Genomic DNA, 25,707 nt, shown 5'->3' with positions numbered 1-25,707 from the left:
TGGTCTAAGCGCGTGAAGAATGCATGCATGTATCTGTGTATGTGCAATCTGTGCATGCATGCAAGTGCATATGCATTATGCAGATATGTATTTATGCATCTATTGTTGGAGTGGATGTGTACATGTATGTGCATAACTGAATGCAGGTGTATGTACATAGTGATATGTTTGTGTGTTTTGTGCCTCTGTGTGGACATGGGTATCAAATTGGGTGTCAAATTTGGGTGGAGCGCTCCTCCATACTGCGGGCGCGGGAGTAGACAGAACCACTGGCTGTGGTGAGGTAAGCCTTGACGAAGCCACACCTGACACAAGGGCTCTTGCTGAGGAGCCGCAGGAAGCGCCTCCTGAACTTCTCACCCACAAACACATAGAGCACAGGGTTGAGGCAGCAGTGGGTGTACGCCATCACCTCGGTGATCTGCAGGCTCAGGAGCAGGGACTTGCTGGAGTCACAGTCGCTGAAGAAGCCCTGGTTGTGCAGCCCCCAGAAAAACAGCGTGGCGTTGTAGGGCGCCCAGCAGCACAGGAAGACGACCATCACCACAACGATGAGGCGCACCGCCTGGACTTTACGCGAGCGGCTGTGCAAGAGCTTCAGCAGGATCTGGGTGTAGCAGAAGAACAGGATGGCCAGTGGGACCACGAAACCCAGGATGTTCATCTTAAAGAAGCTGACAGAGCGCAGGTGGTCTTTGCCTTGGTAGTCTCTGTAGCAGTTGGGCCGATCTCCTGCGCTCGACTTCAGAGCTGTCACTTCAGGGAACAACGACAAGATGCTGGCTATCCACACGACTATGCTGGCGATAATTCCATAAGTGCGTGTGCGGATTCGGAGGGCGTGCACAGCGTGTACAACCGCCAGGTACCGATCTACGGCCATGAGCGTGATGAAGACTGTATGCCACTGTAATAGCCCACGTAGTACACCCCGAGGACCAGCATGGCATCCCCGAATACCCAATGGTCCCGGGCCTGGTGAGCCAAGAAGGGCAGCGAGATGACCAGTAGCAGGTCCGCCAGCGCCAGGTTGAGCAGACACACGTCCGTCATGCTCCGCAGCTGCGCCCCCCCCATTATCACCCAGACAACCAAGCCATTGCCTAGCAACCCAAACAGGAAGTATGTGCTATACAGGATCGGGAGGTAGGTGGCAGAATGCTGGGTGTAATTGCACGTTTCACTCTGTGCCACCTCACTATAGTCGAATGTGAAGTCTTCATAATAGTCGGTTGTGACGTGTATGTATGTAGAGGTTGTCAGATCAGGGCTGAGGGTAACAGGAGCACAATTGGCACACTGTCAACACCAGAAACACAACCAACAAACACAAAATGCTTTGTAGAATATGCTGCTGAAATGTGATAATAAAGTGCCAAACCAATGTCAGAGCACTGTAGAAATGATACAGCATTGTACACACTTGTCAGATCCCTATAGCATTTGCTTTGTTGTATGTGTCTCTACAATTTAAGATGAATTATTATGCAAATCAGCAACAAATCTAATAATAATATTTCATCCATTGAGCATTAATTCGTTCTTGAATTCCTTAAATGATTGATAGAGGTGTAAAAGTGTGATCTTGCTGGACACAAATAGAAATGCTGTGTAAATGGATGTATGACTTTTGTAACAGGGTTATCATTGTAAACTTAAACGAAAACTAAACAAAACTAATAGTGATTGCAAGACAGCCGATGTCGAATCAATTCATGGGTGTTACACTTAAAAGTCTGTGTAGCTAATAGCCAACTATCTTAAGATGGCGATATGGTTACATTAACTAATGGAAGTAGTTGAAGTTGAAGAAGATGAAGTTGAAGATGTCATGTCAGATATATCAGTAAGGAAACATGGGAGACGTTTGAGTCCTCTATGGGACTATTTCAAATTAAATTATGAAAGCGGTAGCCTACAAGCAAATGCAAGCGAAAAATTATAATTATAATTAAAGTTCTACTGACAATGCCTGTCTCGGCTGCTTCGGCGGAATTAAAGAAATACCACAGGAACAGTATGACAGAGACAGCATGTTTCATACAGATTTTGAAATCGATATGGAGAGAGTTTTGAGGGAGTGTGATGCAACAGGGTGGTGTGGTGTGGGGAGGTGTGCTGCTCTGGGCAGCCGATCACAGAGCAGTTAGAGTGCCAAGTTCACTTCATGGTGCTAGCTAGCGTATCCAATGCTTTCAAGAACAAAATAGCGCACTTTTGCAAAGTTAGTAGTTCTCATTCCGTGAGTGGATCGAGTGGGATGGGGGTGGTCAAAGGCCATTTAGAGAGACATGACTTTAAAGCAGTCTAATTCTAATAAACACCCACTGGGATGTCACAGTGGGGAAATAATCTGAAGGGCTTGCTGAATCACATATTTTCTGATGTAGGCAGCACATAACAAACTGACTGGGATGTCTTATTTCAGTGTTTTTGGGTTGGTAGTTTGTGTTCTTATCACCCAGGGTGGCAAAATGGTACTGGAGAAAGGGCGGAATCACACGGCACAATCTGATTATTTTTCATGCCACACTAATTCTTGACAACTTTTAATTGCTGTGTAATAAAAATTGAACTGAAACTAATGAAATTTCAGATTGAATACAAACATATTATCAAAATAGCTGTAGAACCGAGACAACCTCAGGTAGAGAGAGAAAAGCATGACTATTAAACATCGTGTCTGGGAAGATCAGCTTGAGAGACACATGTTGATCATTTTATGATTACAGATGAAGATCATGTTAAAGCCATGGGCAAAGATGTTTGATTACTATGAGTGGGTAAATCCACTGGTCTCACCTGAATGACTGAGAGGAAATACTGACAGTGGCATTCAGAAGTTGTTGGATCCCGTCACCAAAGATGTTGCCTGCGGTATTCATCATCACTTCAGAGCCTATACAACAATACAATGCATTCAATAACCAAAACTTTGTCAGTAGCAAAGAGTTGAAAATTCACTGTGGGGTTGACTGTTTCATCAGTGTAAATACCACAGGTCTATAATATAGGGTGACCAGATTTGAGTTTGTGAAAAAGAGGCCACTACCCTGCCCCCTCCCCCGCGACGAAGTTTTGACATATTTTTCACATGCAGATGTCATGTGCTGTTGTAAACAATGCAACTAGAGGAGGCGGCAAGGTGCTCAGTGTTGCCAGATTGGAAATGGCGAAGTACCGTACCAAAGGCTCAAAATTATTGGATTTGGAGGATAATTATCGTACATCTGGCAACACTGAAAAGGTGGTCGACCAATGACAGTTCTCTCTACAGTCAGAGCTCGCGCTAGAAGGTGGAACTTAAGGGAGATACCCTTTCCAAAACGTATAAGGGCGTAATAACTAGTTTGTGAAAGATCCAGAGAAACACAAATATCCGACGAGGCAAAATCCCGGACGATTTTGGAATCCCTGCCGGACGCATTTTTTAGGTCTCGAAAAGAGGACGTCTGGTCACCCTATATAATACATCTCAATGTTGTGTGAATAAACACATTCAAGCATTTAGCATTTAAGGACGTTAAATTGTACTTACACTCTTGTTGCACTTTCTGTAGAATAGTGTAGCTTACATGACATGGGGAGTGAGGTTTGGTGGTGGCCGAGCCAGCACTGTGAGATAAGAGTGAAACCAAGTGTAGGGGAACCTGTGGTGATGGGGGTGGGCGCTGTAAGATTCATGATTCATAAGATTCATCACCAAAGGTTGGCCAGCATAATATCCAAAATGGTGATCTTATCATGGTAACAAAGGAAAGGTCCCTACACTGGATTTGCACAGACACCTGGGGTCAGGAAGCAAATGTGAGTGTGAGCGACTGCAATTAATCATAGTATGGGAATGGGGGGAGGCCATTGAGAACCATCTCAGTCAGAGAAACCTGATTATCATACATCATTTGTAGTTCCACGTTGGTGGAACGAACTGCCTAGTACTACCAGAGCAGGGGCGTCCCTCTCTACCTTCAAGAAGCTTTTGAAGACCCAACTCTTCAGAGAGCACCTCCCCTCCTAACTGGCACCTGACTAGCGCTTAACTTGCACTTCAGCAGTTACATTCCTGCACTTCTTTTTCCTTTTTTCTAGGTCGTTGTTTTTCTAATTCTCATGTAAAGTAGTATTTATTGTTACACCATGCTTTTTATTGCTCTTAGCTTGACTGTTCTCTCCCTTGTACGTCGCTTTGGACAAAAGCGTCTGCTAAATGACTAAATGTAAATGTAAATGTAAATCATACAGAACAGCAAAAGGTTGCCAGACATATTTGCATTTGAAGCCTAGCTGATTTACATTAGAAGCCTAGGAGGTGTCTTAAAACGGTATATATTGCTAGACTTGGAGATGCTTGTGCTTTACTGGAATAAAGACAGATTGCTGCATCAACCACAAAAGAAACTTCCTTTTTCTTTTGAAGACAGATTGCTGCATCAACCACAAAAGAAACTTCCTTTTTCTTACAATTGGCGAGACACCCATCTTGCAATAAAAAAAAATAAAAATAAAAAAAAAGGAGAATTGTTTAAAACGAGCTTGTTGTTGTTGGTATTTGTAGAACTTTAGAATGGAAGATATAATTGTTAAATACATCACAAAACACGATTCGCAGGGGATGTTTGACGGAATAGAAAACACAGAGGATAAGCCCTACGAGTGGGCAGGGTCCCGGTTCGAAAATTATTCCAAGATACCAAAACACAAAAAATGGAAAGTTGCCAATGCCCTTCAAGGACTTCTTGCCACATACAAAGTGACCAAGAAAAGATAAGATGAGGTAGAAGCAGAGAGAGACCTACTGAAAGAAGAGAATAATTCACGTTAAATCACGTTTTAATGATGGGGCGGCACCCATAGAAAATCTTCAGATTACTGAAACGCTTTTGAAAACGGAAAATGTCCAGTTGCAGAAAGAAATGGGAACTCTCAAGGCTAATAAGAACATGTTGAAATCAACAGTGGAAGTGTTGACAGGTGAGTTAGATAAGGTGATACATAAGGTTAGCCAGTTCTCCAACTGCATATCTGATATTAGCAGCAGCAACGCCGGAAATGAGGAATGTTGGAAGGAACATTCAGATTCACGGGATAGTCAGTGCCAGCATTCAGGTGTCACTGTTAAATACCCAATGGCACCAATTCACTCCACCACTGTGTGTAACGGAGCAAGTGGAGATGAGGTTATGTCACAGACCATTGGCACCTGGCAGACAGGATCCTCTAGAATTCTTCACCAGTCTGGAGACCTGCGTGAACATTTACAGATTGACAGATTTTGATGCTTGTGTTGTGTTGAGCATGAGCCTTCCGTCTACATTATCCCTTGGCAGATAGAGTAAAGAATAGGATGGGAAATAATCAGGACCGAAAAAAAGCACTAGTAGAGGTCTTGGGGATTGCATCTGTCAATCCAGAAAAGTTAGCAGAAGTGTCCATGAGGAAAGGGGAATATCCAGCAGCCTTTGTGGATAGGTTACTGGAAGCTTTTAAGACATACAGTGGGTACCCTGACATCATGACTGAGGATATTGGCTATAAATTCGCTTTGATCAACAAAAGTGATCCCCAGACTCGCTCTGCCATAGAAATGTTTGTGACTCATCTCTCAGGCTATGATGAAATTATTGCTAAAATGACACAATTGTACAATAATCAAGCCACTTCTAAGAAATCACACCCTGCTGCAGCTACAGGAAGTAAGATTTCCCAACAGAACAGAATCCTCCAGTTCTTCTAATTGGCAACACAGAGGTAAAAGATTCAGGAGAAGCAATCCAGTGGGTGTTGTCATATGCTATGCATGTGGAGAAGATGGGCACATTGCAAGACACTGCCCAGGTAGTGGGGGAAGGTATGAAGACTTTGTTTGCTATGCATGTGGAGAAGAGGGTCACATCGCAAGACATTGCCAAGACAGAGGGGGAAGATGTCAAGTGTACTGTGCAATGGACTGATTGAAATGTCAAGTGTATTATACAATGGACTGCTTGTTTGGGACTTTGGGGTATGGGGTTCATCATACTATGCCATGGACTGATGGTTGGGGACTTTTATGTATTGGGTGCATCTGTTATGGTTGCGTTTGTCATGACATGGACATTGGGCTGCAAACGCTTGCTGCTCATCTAATTGCCAATTGCATGGCAATTAGCTTGATGGACTGGAGTGGAGTAGCTCATGGGGATAGGTCCCTTCCCTGTATAAAGGAGGTAGTCTGAGCGATGAACGGGAGAACTGATGGTGGATATGCCACGGGAGACGGACGAGAGGCGGAGATCCACACGACTGACACTGGCAATCGCAGCCCAAGGAATGTAACACAACGAACACTAAGTATTCCCTAAAGGGATGTATTTGTTTCTGCCTGTGTGGGTACCTGGGGATATGCAGCTTCACCTACTGGCATATTGTGTACAGCTCCCTTGTGTTTACAGTTGGCGAAGACGGATCGAGCGAGGACACTGGTTACTACTCCGGACGCGGTGTATTGGCTGGTTCCGACTGTTCACTGAGCCATTGGTACATGTCACCAATAAGCAGCATTCACCAAAATAGCAGAGGCCAGATAATAAAGGCCTAGTATTTAGCATTTATCCAAAGCGGCGCACAGACAACCTGCAGCGATCGGGAACCAGGAGCAACCGGTGACACTAACCAGTGCACCACCACTGCCATTAATACCAAATAGGCAAGGCAAGTTTGTTTGTGTACTGGTGTTATGGGTTGTTGATCACTGGACCAGTGGGTTTGTAGAGAGCACTGGTTAGCCTACATACGTCAGAGAGCTGCTGGGGCAGGAGAAAAAGGCAGACCCTGAGGAATGCGGAGGTGGAACTCAAGGGAGCTTTTGTCGTTGGTGCAGCATAAATCAAATTGAATTAAATTGAATCCATGGCTGAGTTAAATGAGGTCAATACCAAACAAATGAAGTAGATGAAACTGAGATGTGCTAAAACATGAACATGGGGACTTCAGCGGTATTGAAATTAGCACCAATGACTTCAGTATTTTAGAGTCCACGCTGTAAGAGTATTTTTCTCTTGCGTGTTGGTTTAGAAAGGAACCACCATACAAAGCATTTTGTTTGTACAAGATACGTTTTTACTGGTAAATACTGGCACAATACAGCTTGTTTAACAGACAATCGAGTACAGTCAAGGAAGCTGGAGAATGCATTCTACCCAAGTACAGCAATGTTAGAACTTTTAAGTCCTAACCCAGTGATTCTGGGCCTCTGTTCTGACTGTTCTTCTTTAGGCTCTGGTCTCAGTAAAAGGCCTAGAGACAATAAGAGTCTGTATTGTCACCAATTATGTTGTTATGGCTCTTATACAAATAAAATTTGTACTGAACTTGTTAGGGAATTTTTCCCTTTTACCAGGACTGTATTAAACCTCAGAATTAAGACACACACAACTAAGAATAAAATCAATAACAGACATTTACTCTGGCCCAGAGGAGTGTAGTAGTTTCAGAACGCTGTTCCCACCTACACTGCCCCTTGAGTAAAATGCCTGACCATTTATTCAAGAAAATATCACAGAACACAGACATGACCCTCCCATGGTAGTATCCTCTCGTGCTGGTTCCCAGAGATAAGAATGTTTACCTAAGACCCCCAAAAACCCTGACTGGGTCTTACAACAATAAATCAGTCTTAACCTAAACATCCCACGACACCTCTGAATTCCCCATCTGTTCCCCATCTTCACACTTCCTCTCACAGAACAATGGAAACAGCTTAGTCTTCCATTTACCAAACTAATATCAAACTAAAACACATATCATGATAATAATTAAAAAGAAACATTTCTTTCACAGAACTGAATTTATCTTACATTCCCTCCTTTGACCTCATTCATGAGGTCAACATTATATCCAAGCAAAAAGCCACTAAAAAGCAAGGTTACATTTTGGGGTGGGTTCTTTTTTACTTTATACAATTCTATCAATCACCCTCCTTTTAGCATTCTAGCACAGCGTAAGCAATTTTAGAACTTTTAAGTCCTAACCCAGTGATGTCATTCTGGGCCTCCCATACCGCCCATGAGCTGATCATGGGATGGTGACATGCTTATCTCGTACACTTGATTTTCTCGTGTGAAAATCTCCCTTACACCCCATCTGCGCCACAGCTCAAACATACAATGTTGCTTGCTTGCTTGACCTCGCTAACTGTCGTGGACTGACTGTTCTTCTTTAGCTCTGGTCTCAGTAAAAGGCCTAGAGACAATAATAGTCTGTACCAATTATGTTGTTATGGCTCTTATACAAATAAAATTTGTACTGAACTGAATGTATCCTACAACGCCAGGGCTTGTCCATGAGGGCGATTGGGGCGACGCACTGCCTACGGGAAAAGGGAAGAAAAAAAAAAAAAAAGATCCTGATGTATAAATGCAATTTCCTTGTAAGTCGCTTTGGATAAAAGCGTCTGCTCAATGACTAAATGTAAATGTAAATGTAATATTTTTTTCTGTCGGATTCTACCACTAGACCGTCTGATCTGCCTTTGAATGTCATTGTCCAATCAGGTAACAGCCAGGCAGTCAAGGCAAAAGTCGTGCTTCAAATGGCCCCGCCCCTTCTGGGGCTAAAAGAGAATCGCCCCAGACCTCTCCCATTGACTCCCATTGTCGCTACACGATGGTAGTCCTTTGGCGGATAGTAGTCCCTCACATTGCGCATGCTCAGACACAAACGGTTTACGGCATATGGCTTAACATAATCGCGCATGCTCAGACAACAAAACGGTTTACAGCATAAGGCTCAACATCAACATCAACATATCTGGCTTGTCTTAACGCATAATGTAGGTTTATTTAACGTAATATTTAATAATGTTGTAAACGGTTTAAACGTCAACATATGGGGCTTGTCTTAACGCATAATGTGGGTATATTTAATGTTATATTTAATTATGTTGTAAACGGCTAACAGCATAAGGCTCTACGTCAACATATGAAACGAAACTGGGGAGAGACTTTTTGATCCTCCACCTCATCTGTTTTGTCCACTGTGACATCTTCTTTGTTTTTAAATAAATGGTCATGTTTTCAAAAAACTGGCTTTCGTCGCTTTTCTCCATGATTGAAAACGGATCTGTCGTTGTGACGCATGCGCTGCTTCGCTGTCGACAGCAGCCGACAGTGTCGCAAAATGACGCATGCGCAATGTGAGGGACTACTATCCGCCAAAGGACTACCATCGTGTAGCGACACCCATGTTAAATCCATTTTTTTTTCACAAAACAGGGCTCTCAATGCATTCTCTATGGCTTCCGGGAGGGATCGCCCCTCAATGCCGTGTCATAAGTAATGGACGTAAAAGCCTATAAGAACGGCATACTACTTCGACAGAGGCATATTCTGTCAAGATGGCTCCTGTTCAGTGCAACAACTCGATTCGTTCTTTGACAGAAACTCCTTTTAAGTCGGTGTACTAATGAAGATAAATTGACAACAAAACAATTAGGACTTCCTAGACCAAATGTATCCATTCGACAGGTTTCTACAAAGGTAGGGAAATCCTACATCCAAGAATTGGAACGAAAGAAAATTGCGGTCGTGAAGTGGCTAACGCGGTCTGTATTTCTATATACCACTGTCACTTTTAATAGGTTTCACAGTGTGTTTCACAGTTCGCTTCTTGCACTAACACTGAATATTTTTTTATGTGATGACTTATTTTGCTTTTGTAAGCCAATACTTTCAAGATCAGTCAATAAATATGGTTGGTTTTGAAAAAATGTTATGTTGTTACTTGACATATCATGTGTCCTGTTAAGCTATGTTACATCATACAACATTTGAGACATGTGGATAATGAAAAAGTGGGATCATTTAATGTGGAGCCACATCATGTTTGCTTATGAAGGCTTGCTTATGGAACTTTCTTCCATAGCTTTCCACCTGTAACTTGCTTCTCTAGCTATGTAGCAAGAGGGGAAATATTACTGTTGTGGGCTGCCAATAGTGGACAAAAAGTTATTGTTGTATGAGTTAATCAGCTAACTTAATGTACCTACTGAATGGGTCGCCTTAATCATTATCAAAAAATTGCCCCCCCCTGAGAATTTTTTCAGGAGCCGCCACTGGTCCACGCATCTGGTTTAGGCGTGTGAAGAATGCATGCATGTATCTGTGTATGTGCAATCTGTGCATGCATGCAAGTGCATTTGCATTATGCAGATATGTATTTATGCATCTACTTGTGTGAGTGGATGTGTACATGTATGTGCATAACTGAATGCAGGTGTATGTACATAGTGATATGTTTGTGTGTTTTGTGCCTCTGTGTGGGCATGGGAATCAAATTGGGTGTCAAATTTGGGTGGAGCGCTCCTCCATACTGCTGGCGCGGGAGTAGACAGAACCGCTGGCTGTGGTGAGGTAAGCCTTGACGAAGCCACACCTGACACAAGGGCTCTTGCTGAGGAGCCGCAGGAAGCGCCTCCTGAACTTCTCACCCACAAACACATAGAGCACAGGGTTGAGGCAGCAGTGGGTGTACGCCATCCCCTCGGTGATCTGCAGGCTAAGGAGCAGGGACTTGCTGGAGTCACAGTCGCTGAAGAAATCATGGGTGTGCAGCCCCCAGAAAAACAGCGTGATGTTGTAGGGCGCCCAGCAGCACAGGAAGACGACCATCACCACAACGATGAGGCGCACCGCCTGGCCTTTACGCGAGCGGCTGTGCAAGAGCTTCAGCAGGATCCGGGTGTAGCAGAAGAACAGGATGGCCAGTGGGACCACGAAACCCAGGATGTTCATCTTAAAGAAGATGACAGAGCGCAGGTGGTCTTCACCTTGGTAGTCTCTGTAGCAGTTCGGCCGATCTCCTGCGCTCAACTTCAGAGCTGTCACTTCAGGGAACGACGATAAGATGCTGGCTATCCAGACGACTATGCTGGCGATAATTCCATAAGTGCGTGTGCGGATTCGGAGGGCGTGCACGGCGTGTACAACCGCCAGGTACCGATCCACGGCCATGAGCGTGATGAAGAAGATGCCACTGTAATAGCCCACGTAGTACACCCCGAGGACCAGCTTACACATGGCATCCCCGAATACCCAATGGTCCCGGGCCTGGTGAGCCAAGAAGGGCAGCGAGATGACCAGTAGCAGGTCCGCCAGTGCCAGGTTGAGCAGACACACGTCCGTCATGCTCCGCAGCTGCTCCCCGCTCATTATCACCCAGACAACCAAGCCATTGCCTAGCAACCCAAACAGGAAGTATGTGCTGTACAGGATCGGGAGGAAGGTGGCAGAATGCTGGGTGTAATTGCACGTTCCACTGTCACCATAGTCGATGCCGTCTGTGTATGTAGAGGTCGTCAGATCAGGGCTGAGGGTAACAGGAGCACAATTGGCACACTGTCAACACCAGAAACACCACCAACAAACACAAAATACTTTGTAGAATGTGCATAATGAAATGTGATAATAAAGTGGCAAACAAATGTCAGAACACGGTAAAAGTTTACAGCATTGTACACACTTGTTTAAGACAGTAAAAACCCTATAGGATTTGCTTTGTTGTATGTGTCTCTATAAATAAAACATTATTATTATGCAAATCCACAACAAATCTAATAATAATACATCTCTATTTCATCCATTGAGCATTAATGAATTCTTTAATTCCTTAAATGATTGATAGAGGTGTAAAAGTGTGATCTTGCTAGACACAAATAGAGATGCTGTGTAAATGGAAGTATGACTTTTGTAACAGGGTTATAATTGTAAACGTAAACTATAGTGATTGCAAGACAGCCGATGTCGAATCAATTCATGGGTGTTACAATCAAAATTCTGTTTAGCTAATAGCCGACTATCTTAAAATGGCGATAAAGCGTGTCACGACGCTAACTAATGGAAGTAGGCCTTATGAAGTTGAAGAAGATGAAGTTGAAGATGTCATGTCAGATACGTCAGTAATGAAACATGTGAGACGTGTGAGTCCTGTATGGGACTATTTCAAATTAAATTATGAAAGCGGTAGCCTACAAGCGAATGCAAGCGAAAAATTTAAATTTAAATTAAAGTTCTACTGACAATGCCTGTCTCAGCTATCTTCAGCAGAAAGGTCATTCATCAACTTGAAACATTTAAAGAAATACTACAGGAACAGTATGACAGAGAGTGTTTCATACAGATTTTGAAATCGATATGGAGAGTTTTGAGGGAGTTTGATGCAACAGGGGTTGTGGTGTGGGGAGGTGTGCTGCTCTGGGCAGCCGATCACAGAGCAGTTAGAGTGCCGAGTTCACTTCATGGTGCTAGCTAGCGTATCCAATGCTTTCAAGAACAAAATAGCGCACATTTGCAAAGTAAGTAGTTCTCATTCCGTGATTGGATCGAGTGGGATTACAGATTAAGATCACGTTAAAGCCATGGGCAAAGCTGTTTGATTACTATGAGTGGGTAAGTCCACTGGTCTCACCTGAATGACTGAGAGGAAATACTGACAGTGGCGTTCAGAAGTTGTTGGATCCGCAGAGATGTTGCCTGTGGTACTCATCATCACTTCAATACATAGAGCCTATACAACAATACAATGCATTCAATAACCAAAACTTTGTCAGTAGTAAAAATTCACTGTGGGGTTGATTGTGTAAATACCACAGGTCTATAATACATCTTAATGTTGTGTAAATAAATACTTAAGTTTTTAGCATTTAAGGATGTTAAATTATACTTACACTCTTGTTGCACTTTCTGTAGAATAGTATAGCTTACATGGCATGGGGAGTGAGGTTTGGTGGTGGCCGAGTCAGCACTATGATATACGAGAAAAACTAAACCAAGTGTAGGGGAAGTTGTGGTGATAGGGGAGGGCGCTGACCCAGATAACAACTCATAACTTATATTAACTGCCATTAACATGGCTTTAACGAAGTGATGGGCTTGACTTCACTTGAGCATTGCATCATAGAACTGATGTGATATTGTCTGCCCTGACAGATTATGCATGAAATGCAATGTAACGGTAGATGTGAAGGCATTAATTAAGCAATGGGCTAGACTTCACTTGAGCATTGCATGACCTGAAACAGTTGGGTAGAAGAAATTGATAGAATTTGAATAGGCAAATTATTGAGTTATTATCGGTACTCGGTATCGGCAAGTACACAAATATAAGTATTCGCACTCGTACTCTGTCTGAAAAAAAGTGCATCCCTTGACTAGGTAGGAATTAAGCATAGTATGGCGAGTATCGTAACCGTAATATAATCACTTGCAGTAACTGCAATGACAGCCATCACACCACAACACTGCACTGGACTTGCTTATTTCCTGTTTCCTTATCACAAAACTAGCTTATGTCTATTATTACAGTTACCATAACACCAAAATGAAGAGGTGCTATAGCCATACGGATGACAGAATAGCCCACATAGCAGAAGATTCTGAGGAATACATCTGATTGGCAAAAGGCTTTGATGTACCATGGGTTTCACAAGGCAGGGCATGCATTACTAAATCCTCCAAGCCTAGTAGGCTATAATAGTTCAGTTAGACCAAATGACAAGCTACAGTATGGTAATTTGCTTTTTGGAGATCAGAGATCTACTCTTTTGCATATGTGTAAGCTTCACTAGCATCCTCAAGTAGTTTGTCAATCATTAGGTTCAGGTTGCAACAAACTGGCAATGAGGAGAAACATTATTGTTCTGCTGAAATTCCATGCCCTTCCAGTTTGCCTTATCCTACCATCATTTGGATTGATTTATTTATTCAGGCCCATGCTGTCTGACCCTGACCCTTCTCTCCACCCCACCTCTCTCCTCCATCTTCTCCCAGACTGACAGCAGCAGCAGTGGCCTCTCCAGCATCTCTCTGCCCATCAGGACCCCACCACCCCGCAGGAGGAGGAAGAGGAGGAGGACGAGACGGTCAGGGCAACTGCATGCAGTAGAGCTGGAGCTCCCCTTCACGCACCCAAAAGTAAGTGAACCCCCAGCTGCATCGGTAAAGTCAAGTAGGTAACAGATTCAGCGAACACCTTGGCACTAGAGTAGTTTGGTTGGTTTCCTTTCTCTTTTAATCTGTGTTGCCCAACCCTTTTCCTAAGGATGTTTCATTTGATTGGTTTGCTTAATTGACTAATTAAGCACCCAAATGTGTTTCGCCGAATCTGTTGCCTACTTCACTTTACCAATGCAGCTGGGGGTTCACTTACTTTTGCGCATACACTAATTCCATGTTTCATGTAGTTTTTTGGCTACTCACACAATTCCCTCTAAACAAGTACATGCAATTGATAAACATAAACCTGACATTTCATATATGGAAAACTGGTGATGATAAAATAGAAAAATCATGGTAAAACAACAGAAAACTCTAAACTGCTCAAGGGGTTCACATACTTTCAAGCAGCACTGTATATACATGTATACATGTCTATGTTTTCACCAACTAGAGACCAGAATGACGTAATCACTTCCGGTTTCTGTGCCTCACCAGCCACAAACCTCACCACTGGTAATAGTCCACAGATAGCATCAAAATCCAATGTGTGAACTGTAACACCAACAACAAAGCATGCAGTACTAAACATTAAACACTCCAAATCCCAACATTCAACACTCAGATTCTAACACCCACAGATATCAAGCACTTTCCACACTTCCACCATCTTATATAAAGCAGCCCTAAATCCAGCGGTTAAATATACAACATTAGGCGTCAGATGTTAGCTGGCCTGTAGGCTGACAGGTCTTTGACTTCCTGCTTGTTCTTCTTTTTCCTGTTGAAGAGGAGGTTTCCCATTCCAGGTGGCAGCCATATTGGTACAGAATCTGAGCCACATCCAGGCTAGATTGGGTCCAAAAGCACCTGCTATGTGAGCTCCAACCATATCAGCAGCATCTACTCTTTTTTCTAAACTGTTCCGCCTCTTCCCTGCATGACTGATAGCACAGGACGATAACTTCTCTCACACACACTTATGTCTAGACGCATTTACACACACGCTTTCTTACACATGTACGTGCACACGCATTGATACAGACACACAGGATTATATCTTTGTCTTTCTCACACACATATGTGCTCATACACACACACACACACACACACATCAGTGTGATGTTCTGAGTAAACACAATGCTGCACTAGATGTTTCTATCTGTGGTATTTCTGCTGCCTGTTGCTGCTATAACAGAGCTACACACACACACACACACACACACACACACAATGCATCAGATGGGACACTCTGCCGCAGACCAGGGTTTCACTTACCCACCATGCTTTTTTGAGCTCATGGATACGTGCCCTCAAACAGTTCCTTTGACTGCAGTGTCCTGGGAGGATCTTCTGTCCGTCAGCTCGGGAACAGGCCACCAAGAGAACAGCTGACTCTGTGTGAGATCTGGCCCAGACGTGGCACTGACCTGGTGCGGGTCTGGGGCAGCTGTCAGAGAAACAGCTCTTACCTGGGCAAGCTGACATAGTTTCATTACATAGCCCCGGAGCCCCGTTGGGGGATGGGAAATGTGTAGATTGTCGAGTGCCAAATAAGCACAGAGATGGACATGAAAAGGCCAAAGCCATCAGGTGCCCAATTTAGAAAAAAAAGAAAAGAAGAGGAGGAGAAACGAGTAAAACATAAAGGTGTGCCACTTCTATCTGTATGATTACGGTATCCATGTCATGAATGAAGGGCTAATGTTAATTGGTGGGTATAACTCTTACGTTTGTTAGCCTTCTTGCTTTGATGCTGGCTATGCTTATACAACAATAATTCGGTTTTAACTCAACAAACAAGAGATCTAATTTAACCATAAGATTGTGCTTTGCAACAAAACTGTTACAAGTTCAGTTATTATTTATTTCCAGTTTTTTGGCTACTCACACAATTCCCTCTAAACAAGTACATGCAATTGATAAACATAAACCTGACATTTCATATATGGAAAACTGGTGATGATAAAATAGAAAAATCATGGTAAAACAACAGAAAACTCTAAACTGCTCAAGGGGTTCACATACTTTCAAGCAGCACTGTATATACATGTATACATGTCTATGTTTTCACCAACTAGAGACCAGAATGACGTAATCACTTCCGGTTTCTGTGCCTCACCAGCCACAAACCTCACCACTGGTAATAGTCCACAGATAGCATCAAAATCCAATGTGTGAACTGTAACACCAACAACAAAGCATGCAGTACTAAACATTAAACACTCCAAATCCCAACATTCAACACTCAGATTCTAACACCCACAGATATCAAGCACTTTCCACACTTCCACCATCTTATATAAAGCAGCCCTAAATCCAGCGGTTAAATATACAACATTAGGCGTCAGATGTTAGCTGGCCTGTAGGCTGACAGGTCTTTGACTTCCTGCTTGTTCTTCTTTTTCCTGTTGAAGAGGAGGTTTCCCATTCCAGGTGGCAGCCATATTGGTACAGAATCTGAGCCACATCCAGGCTAGATTGGGTCCAAAAGCACCTGCTATGTGAGCTCCAACCATATCAGCAGCATCTACTCTTTTTTCTAAACTGTTCCGCCTCTTCCCTGCATGACTGATAGCACAGGACGATAACTTCTCTCACACACACTTATGTCTAGACGCATTTACACACACGCTTTCTTACACATGTACGTGCACACGCATTGATACAGACACACAGGATTATATCTTTGTCTTTCTCACACACATATGTGCTCATACACACACACACACATCAGTGTGATGTTCTGAGTAAACACAATGCTGCACTAGATGTTTCTATCTGTGGTATTTCTGCTGCCTGTTGCTGCTATAACAGAGCTACACACACACACACACACACACACACAATGCATCAGATGGGACACTCTGCCGCAGACCAGGGTTTCACTTACCCACCATGCTTTTTTGAGCTCATGGATACGTGCCCTCAAACAGTTCCTTTGACTGCAGTGTCCTGGGAGGATCTTCTGTCCGTCAGCTCGGGAACAGGCCACCAAGAGAACAGCTGACTCTGTGTGAGATCTGGCCCAGACGTGGCACTGACCTGGTGCGGGTCTGGGGCAGCTGTCAGAGAAACAGCTCTTACCTGGGCAAGCTGACATAGTTTCATTACATAGCCCCGGAGAGAGCGAGACAGATTAGCACTCCCATTCTGTTTAGTGGCTGACATGGTGTTCGCTACTTCATCCCAGTGTTGTGTCAGATTTGTAGGTTTGAAAAAAACTCGGCAGAGTGTGGAGCAAAAAAGGTTTATTTTGCCAGTGCAATACCAACATCATAAACCTGAGCAAGCCGCAAGACTATATTAATATCACAAAGGTTTGAGCATCATTTTATAGTTGTGGTGCCTTTCCTGTCACCATAGATCACCCATGGCCCTCCCAATAGGCCATACTGTATATACGGCCTTCCGGTTGGAGTATTGAGTTTCGGCAGCTGTGGACATCTGTGGAGTCCTCTTTTTTTTCTTTCATCTTGAGTCACCAAACTTCACTAGACTTCAGTTAGCTACCATCGCTTCCCCTCGTACCAAGGTCGGGTTTTTTGCCACCTGGACTAAAACGTACCCTAAGTAACCTTTGGGTTGGAACCATGCCAAGTCTTCTAGGGGGCTTCTGGGTTGGAACCCTGCCACGGTGGTTTTGGGCACGGGCGAAGCGGGCAGCCGGCCGGGGCGGTACTTTTTCATGACATGTGGGGGGCGGCACGAGCACGTAAAAAAAATCATCTGGGCTGCGAAGCGGTTTTCTATTATCTATCATATCACTGTGTGGGAAATTGGAAAATTGGCGCCCCCTGCAGCTGTAGGCGCCCCTGCTTGCTAAGAAGGTGCCGTGCACAGATGCTGTGTGAGAAGGGGGAAGGGGAGGGGGCGCGGGGGACAGTTCACCTCTGGGTCTCCCAAATGGAACGGACAAGGGGGGGAACGGAGGATCCACTGTATAGAGCAATACTGAAATTAGTGGGCTAAAGTCAGTCACACCTTGACTTTCTTCCAAATAACGCACATTTATAATATTATAATTACAGGCCTATAATTCCTGCACGTTTTTGTTTTTCTGAATTGTGTGAAATGGCTAATACAAATAGGTAATACAGAACGATTATGTGGTCACCAAGGGCAAGGAGAATGGGTTTAGTCTTAACTTCTGGACGAGTGACAGTGTTGGGGGATGGGAAATGTGTAGATTGTTGAGTGCCAAATAAGCACAGATATGGACATGAAAAGGCCAAAGCCATCAGGTGCCCAATTTAGAAAAAAAAGAAAAGAAGAAGAGGAGAAACGAGTAAAACATAAAGGTATGCCACTTCTATCTGTATGATTACGGTATCCATGTCATGAATGAAGGGCTAATGTTAATTGGTGGGTATAACTCTTACGTTTGTTAGCCTTCTTGCTATGATGCTGGCTATGCTTATACAACAATAATTCGGTTTTAACTCAACAAACAAGAGATCTAATTTAACCATAAGATTGTGCTTTGCAACAAAACTGTTACAAGTTCAGTTATTATTTATTTCCATCATTTGGGTTAACGTCGGGCCCTGTAATTAGCCAACGGAATGTTCATATCTTCTGTAAGTAGTTTCAAAGACAAACATTTGCCATTTGCTACATCTCTATTTCGTGACAAAGTATAGTTTACCAGTTATAACTTAAAGTGTGCCATGCATAGAATTCGAGGCAGTAACCAAGCAGCTAATTTCCTCCCTGAAAGATATATTAATATAACGTCTAATGACAGATATTTAGCATGTAAGGCAGTAAGGGCATGTTTATTTAAATTTCCAATTCATGGATGTTTTGTATAAGAGTTATATTGTAGCCTACGGTCTTTTGATGTCAATTTCAGGGGCACTTCTAAACTATTTTGGAGCAATATTTTTTTTGTTGGGGGTTGTGCGCTCGGAGGGGGTCTCGCCCGGGGTGTAATTCTATGTGCCACTGCTGCCACATACAGTATAAGGGGGTTGTCTGGCTTTCAGGCCCTTAGTGTAGTTATTTCTCTGGAACATATCCTCTATCAGCTGGATCTGGATCCACACCCAATCAAGCCTCAGCTGCAACCTTGGAGTTCACTCAGAGACTTGTTGAATGGAGCCGTGCGCAATGATGTTCTACTTGAACTATGTGAGGCACTTTAAGACTTACAAATCACCTTGTTTAATGTGTACCCGTCAGAAAGCCTCTGGTCATGAACTTCTCAATTTAATGACCTCTAAAGATGTGTTTTCCTGCTCAGTGAGTTCTAAAAGACAGATTCTAGAGACCGGTGTCATGCAAGGCATGTGTCATACTGTTCCTTGCACAAATAATTGATTTCCACTTAAACCAAAGCTGTCCTTCTTTCGCCCGTTCATTTGCATCCTGAGTGTTTGTGATGCTTAGAATGGCTTTCTGAATGAGATGTCTGATAAGTGAATAGCGTGTTTGTTTTCGGTTGCCTGTGGTTCGGTTAGATTCATTTTTTTTGCTGTGACCCAGTGAGTGCTTAAAAGCCATACTTCAGGTTTTGAATAATGATCTCCTCCTCTTCCTGTGTGGCAAACGTGTTGTAGTGTAGTTTCCTGTGCATGCTGAGTGCGTTTGCGTTAATGAGGCTGTACTTTACGCTGGATGGCTCTGAACTCCTGCGCCTCTCTTACCCCCTTCTGCTTTGCCTTGCTTCACCTCATGTGTCATTGAGTTAAGAGGCTGAAAATGAGTCATAGCCTCCCCTTTCTAGGAAAACAGCAATGAAGTAATTTCAGTAATAATTTGAGTGTATACGTCTTCGATTCCCAGTCTTAGACCGCCATTTCCTTCTTTTCAACCTTGGTATACCTACCACTTGATTTTAGGCACTCCAATGTAAGACATGTAAATTCTGTTAATTCATCAGATTAAAACAAACATGGTTGTACTCCTTGTTTAAAGGGTAAGTGTTAAGTCTCATTTGTTTTATAATGTATAGTTTTTACAGACACAGCCAAACAGGGGACTGGACATAATGTATACTCATATTTTTATACATGACTTACATTCTAAGTGTTCGTTTTGTTTGTGTGTGTATATTTCTGTGTACAGAAATTATATCTGCATATTTATATTCATGAAGATTAAAGCAGATGGAACAATGACATATGTGTGCTGTTGTTTACCCAAAATGCGGAAGTTATTAAGTTGGTTTGCGTGCATGTTTTCAGCCAGTGGTGAATTAAATGCAGCGTCACGGGTTGCACAAAACCACATAAAATAAAATTAGATATTTGTATTTCACCACTAGACCTCCATAGCAGCTAAGATGAAGGTGTGGTGGCATTTATAAAAAAAGTAGAATTGAGACATTTTATAAATAATCAAGGGACACTATCAACATGGAACTTGCTTTTCATTGATCGGCCTAGATCTTCACTTCAGACTGACTTCAGGCATTCAGCTGAGCTACAGCGTTGTATGCGTCGATCAGATGCAGTTCATGCATTCAGTCTTTAGGGGGGAGTGTGGTGTTGACATTAATCCTTGCTCCTCTAAACCAGGTCACGGTGGTAGCATGTATGTACATGAATTCATTGATTTGCTGGGACTGCTTGTAAGGCACAGTGACCTGCTGACATGCTGCTGATATGGCCTCCTAAGATGGACAGCTGCAACAGCAAATACATAATCAATCAACTAGTTTATTGATCTATCTTTGTCCATGCATTTACATATGGGTATTCTAAAGTATTTTATACAGAATCTATATTTATCTTTGCCTATACATGTGTTCATATTTAAAAGAATTTGCAAGTCCTTGACAAAAAATACATTTGTGCATATATTTGCTTATCGTATATAATAAGGTACTGACGTGATGTCTCTAACGTCCTTTTTGGTAGGGCTGTAGACGTGTTTGTGTACACTGGAGTGTGGTGGAGCAGGAGGCTGGAGTCGACGTGTCCCAAATGCTGTTCACCTTACAACAAAACTCGTAAATAATTAGAGCGGAAGAGAGGGAAGCAACAGACCAAACAGGGAGGAAACGAGCTGATGGTGTTGACTGAGCCATTGGTACATGTCACCAATAAGCAGCATTCACCAAAATAGCAGAGGCCAGATAATAAAGGCCTAGCATTTAGATTGTATCCAAAGCGGCGCACAGACAACCTGCAGCGATCGGGAACCAGGAGCAACCGGTGACACTAACCAGTGCACCACCACTGCCATTAATACCAAATAGGCAAGGCAAGTTTGTTTGTGTACTGGTGTTATGGGTTGTTGATCACTGGACCTGTGGGTTTGTAGAGAGCACTGGTTAGCTTACACACGTCAGAGAGCTGCTGGGGCAGGAGACAAAGGCAGACCATGAGGAATGCGGAGGTGGAACTCAAGGCTATCATAAGTGGACACTGTGGGTCCCTTGAAAAATCTCACCTTCTATAAAATCTGATTTTCAAAACTGTACTCTGCCTGGTGTGTCCCATGACTGTGGTTGTTTGTGCGTCTGTGCTCACGCTATCTTGACATGAATCTGCAGGTAACAACCTCAAAGGAGTTGCTCTCTGCAAGTGGAGCCCTTGAGCAAGGTTAAACTCAGCCAAAAACAACCGGGAAGCCTTTTCATGTCTTTGCAGCGCACATGCACTGCTATCCTAGCAAGCTCTCCGCAGATGACATATCTGATGAGGCAACACCATCCGAGGCCTAGAGAGGTCAGATCAGGTCAGATCAGATCTAATCAGTAGAAAACGTAGTTCTAGGGTGACCAGACGTCCGGATTTAGGCCGGACAGTCCGGATTTTCAATGCCCTGTCCGGCGTCCGGCGCAGCATCAAGCCGGACGCATATTTGTCCTCCTTTTTGGAGTTGCACTGGGCCTAAAGAGCCGTGCTCTAGAATATTTTGCTGGAACTCAGTCTAACAAATGAATGGCTAAAAGCGGTGTCAAATAAATATCTGATAGGCTTAGGTTAGGTTCTAACCCTATATCATTGGTTAAAAACGTAAACAAGGCTTCATGTGCTGGCTACGTCATATCTACGCTGCTTGCTACATTGATAGAAAGTTAACACATAGAAGAAAACATGTCAAAACGTCAGACGTTGTTCAACCCAGAATGGACAAAAGCAGTCGAGACTCCTTTCATGGCTTCTGCACTCTCTGTCGCTGTGATTTTGACATAAGCAGTCAGGGTAAAGCTGCCATTGAAAGACATGCAGGAACAGAGAAGCATAAAAGTAACAGACGTGCCGCAGGTATCTCTTCGCTAATTTTTTTCCCCGATAAGGTACGTTGCCGTTGGATAACAAAATCTCTGCTGCTGAGCTGTGTAAGGTTTACCATGCTGTAAAGTAAAGTACCGGGGTGTAGACTGCGGCGTGAAGGTCGACCGAGAGATATTTTGTGATTCGCCCATAGCTAAGGGGATGATGTGTGGCCGAACTAAAGCCCAGGCTTTGTGTGCGAATGTCCTAGCGCCCTACTCTGTAGCCTACAGGTACATACAGATTACATCAAACTCAAAGCAAACAATTTGCCCTTTTCAGTAGCAACCGACGCATCAAACAAAGGTACGATCAAGTGTTTCCCAATTGTACTGAGATATTTGTACTTTGAGGAAGGTGTACAACATGCCCTGTTGGATTTTTACAGTGACAGCAACGACACTTCAGAGGCTATAACAAACCAGCTGCTGGCTAAACTGGAGATGTCTGGTCTAGATGTGAAATACATGTCTGCGCATTCATTCAGATTCATCTAGATGTAAAATGCATGTCTGCATATGCATGTATTCAGATTAATTTTTCTGTTTATTATTTATTATTTATGTGACCTGTGATCTAATTTGTACATTCAGATTCATCTCAGTGGTCAGTTTTTGAACACCACAATGCATTGAATAAATACAAATACTGTGAACAAACACTTTTTGACTCTTCAAGAATGTGTTTTCCTATTCTGTTACACATACATCATGTATCAATCACACAAAGTTGTATTGTAGAGGGGAGGGTCCTATGTAATTATTCACAGCCTCACGAAATACCGCATAGTGTCCTCCTTTTTGGTGTTATGGATATGGTCACCCTACGTAGTTCAGTGTTTCCCAAACTGGTGTTCGCGTAGTGGTAAGCAAAGGGACGTAGGGGGTACGCGGGGAAAATAGGGATGCACCGATACCACTTTTTTACAAACCAATACGAGTACGAGTATTTTTATTTGTGTACTTGCCGATACCGAGTACCGATACCGATACTTCTTAGATTTGGTCTCCATGAAAGTGCAATTAATTTGGAGGCAGATTTTATTTTATCCTCTGCAGATTATGTCAAGCCTATGGTACAAAATTAACAGAAGGCTATCCCAAGACAAAAATAAACAGAGCTTTCTGGTTTTAACACACAAAAAAAGCCTTCAAACAGACAATATCATCACATTAGACAAAATGCAAATATAACCAGATAAAGGCAATTCAATTTGCTGCATAGTTAACAACACAGTCTGCTTAACAAAAAGTGAACATAACTATTACTGGATTAGCACAAGAGCACATTTCAGTTACAAAAGGATCAGAAGAATCTCCTGCTCAAGTACACAAACAATCACTTAACCTATGCGGCACAGTCTTTCTCTCTACCTCTCTCTCTCTGTGTGTGCGTGCGCGTTTTTTTCTTTAAGTTAAGATTGGTTACTTCGGTCTTGCGCCACTAGCATCAGTGAACTCTGTGTACTTAGCACTATGGTGTGTCTTCAGGAGTTTAATCAAATTGCTTGTGTTAAACAAAGTACTTTCCTTTCCGCCCCTCGACACCGTAGCAGTGCAGATCTTACACTGTGCCTTACTCCTGTCGTCGTCATTTATCTTAAAATGAGCCCAAATCGCCGTTAAGGCAGCATAACGGAATTGCTAATCGCTAACGAGATGCTAGCAGCTAAATTTAGCGAAACCTGTATACTGAAATACTTTGACACTATGACAAACTTTCCTAACACAGTCAAACATCAAGCAAATGCAACACAAGACGGCAAATAAGCTACTTACTAGTCTGGCAGAGAGTGGTAGGACAGGTAGGACAATAAATAACATTTTGTCTCAGCATAGCCCGGCCAGTTTGATGCAGTGAAATACTGATGAGTGGTATCGGTGCTTGGTATCGGCAATTCAAAACGAGTACGAGTACGAGTATTTTAACGAAGTATCGGCACCGATACCGATACTGGTATCGGTATCGGTGCATCCCTAGGGGAAAACATTTGATTTGCATTTTCAAAGTGAAACAGCTAATTACATTTTCAAACTGACCTATACACTGACCTAACATGACATCTTAAATAGTCTGAATAGCCCAGTCGCAATGCCAAAAATACCCTCATGTATACATTATAGTGTTCAGCGAAATAATTACACTGCCAAAAATAGCTACAAGTAGGATAGTCAAAACATAGGCACAACGGTTAGCTCCCTCGTCAGAATTCCACTCGCTGATGCTCTGTGTAGAGAGGCGGGAGCTCATTCCGGTTGCTGCACGAAAATGGATAAATGGTTAAAAAGAGTAGCTGGAGATTAAATGTCTGAAGTGGTGCGGGACTGTACATTTTTTTGGAAACACTGACGTAGATGGATGGAATGTGAACCGTGAAGGTGTGATTTCAGCGCCTCCTGTTTGTAAAATACGTTTCCTCTCATGAGCTGTCAACCACAGCAGGATGTACAGATGTGAGGAAGTTCTACGGTATTGTTTTGAACAAGGATTATATTATGTGTGGGTTGGGAACAGGTAATTTACGAAGATGCTTAAGTAGATAGCAGAGAGCATCGGTGTTATTTTCAAAGATCTGACTACAACATTCAAGATTTAAGACGAAAACATTCAAGTGATTTATTCCATACGTTTACTAACATTTTAGGAGACATTTTGAGATGTGTGTTTGTGTGTGTGTCTATTCGCACACGCATGTACAGCTGCTTTGCATACAGCCCAAAGCTAATCTCTAAAATCTCTTCACAGACACTTGTTTTCTCTCCTGCCAGCGTAATCTCTTGAAGCCTTTCCTTTTTCTGCACCCCACACATCACATTAGAAAGCCAGCTTTTAAGGGAAATGCCTGTTTGTGAAAGTGTTGAAGTGTATCTTTTTTCTTTTTCTTTTCTTGAGGGAAAAAAACGATTGTATCCAATGACATTTGCCCATTCATAACTGGCTTGTGAAACAGGGACATTCCCGCGGTCAAGCGCTTTCTAATAACTGAGTCAGTATCTATCTTCAAATGATTAACCGCTATTTCCTGACGCTTCTTATTCAGTTGTGAAAGATAAAGGGGTATAATTGCTATCCATCGTCTTTAAGGGGGGGTTCCCACCTGACAAGGATTTTCTAAATTACAAGAACTCTACCTTGACGAGATGTATTATCTTAATGTGTTGTGCCATTTATAGCCTACATTTTTACCATTATAAGATACATTCAGCGAAGTCTGTGATAGCTTTTGGATTTCCTGTAAGTGTATCCTAATTTAAAAGCCTCTTTCTTACTACTTTGAATTGAGACTAAATTTGACCAACCAACTTAACTATAAATTCGTCAATTAAACATGAAGTCTTGTTCAAGTATAAATGTAAACAGTTTCTCCCTTAGTAAAAGTTAGTCTTGTTTCCCTGTTAGTATATTTCTGCACGATAGCAACTAGCTTTGTGATTTTACAGCCTCTTAAGTACACCTCCTAATAGGCCATTGCATGTCAAATCAACCAGGGGTTGGCCGTCATTTACAATTTT

General features: G+C 42.8%; 1 protein-coding gene across 1 annotated transcript; it reads right to left on the bottom strand.

Annotated features, from left to right (window-relative positions):
- Window positions 1–56: 56 nt before the first annotated feature.
- LOC105905476 lies at window positions 57–17,657 on the bottom strand. The gene is made up of 4 exons (XM_042709221.1): window positions 17,536–17,657; window positions 10,323–11,343; window positions 961–1,299; window positions 57–907 (listed from the first exon to the last, which is right to left on the bottom strand). The coding sequence occupies exons 1-4, from the start codon at window positions 17,655–17,657 to the stop codon at window positions 215–217; spliced, it is 2,175 nt and encodes a 724-aa protein (XP_042565155.1). The 3' UTR covers window positions 57–214.
- Window positions 17,658–25,707: the final 8,050 nt, after the last annotated feature.

The sequence above is a fragment of the Clupea harengus genome, chromosome 11, assembly GCF_900700415.2.
Source record: "Clupea harengus chromosome 11, Ch_v2.0.2, whole genome shotgun sequence".
Taxonomy (NCBI): Eukaryota; Metazoa; Chordata; class Actinopteri; order Clupeiformes; family Clupeidae; genus Clupea; species Clupea harengus.
This window is presented reverse-complemented; position numbering and strand designations above follow the sequence as displayed.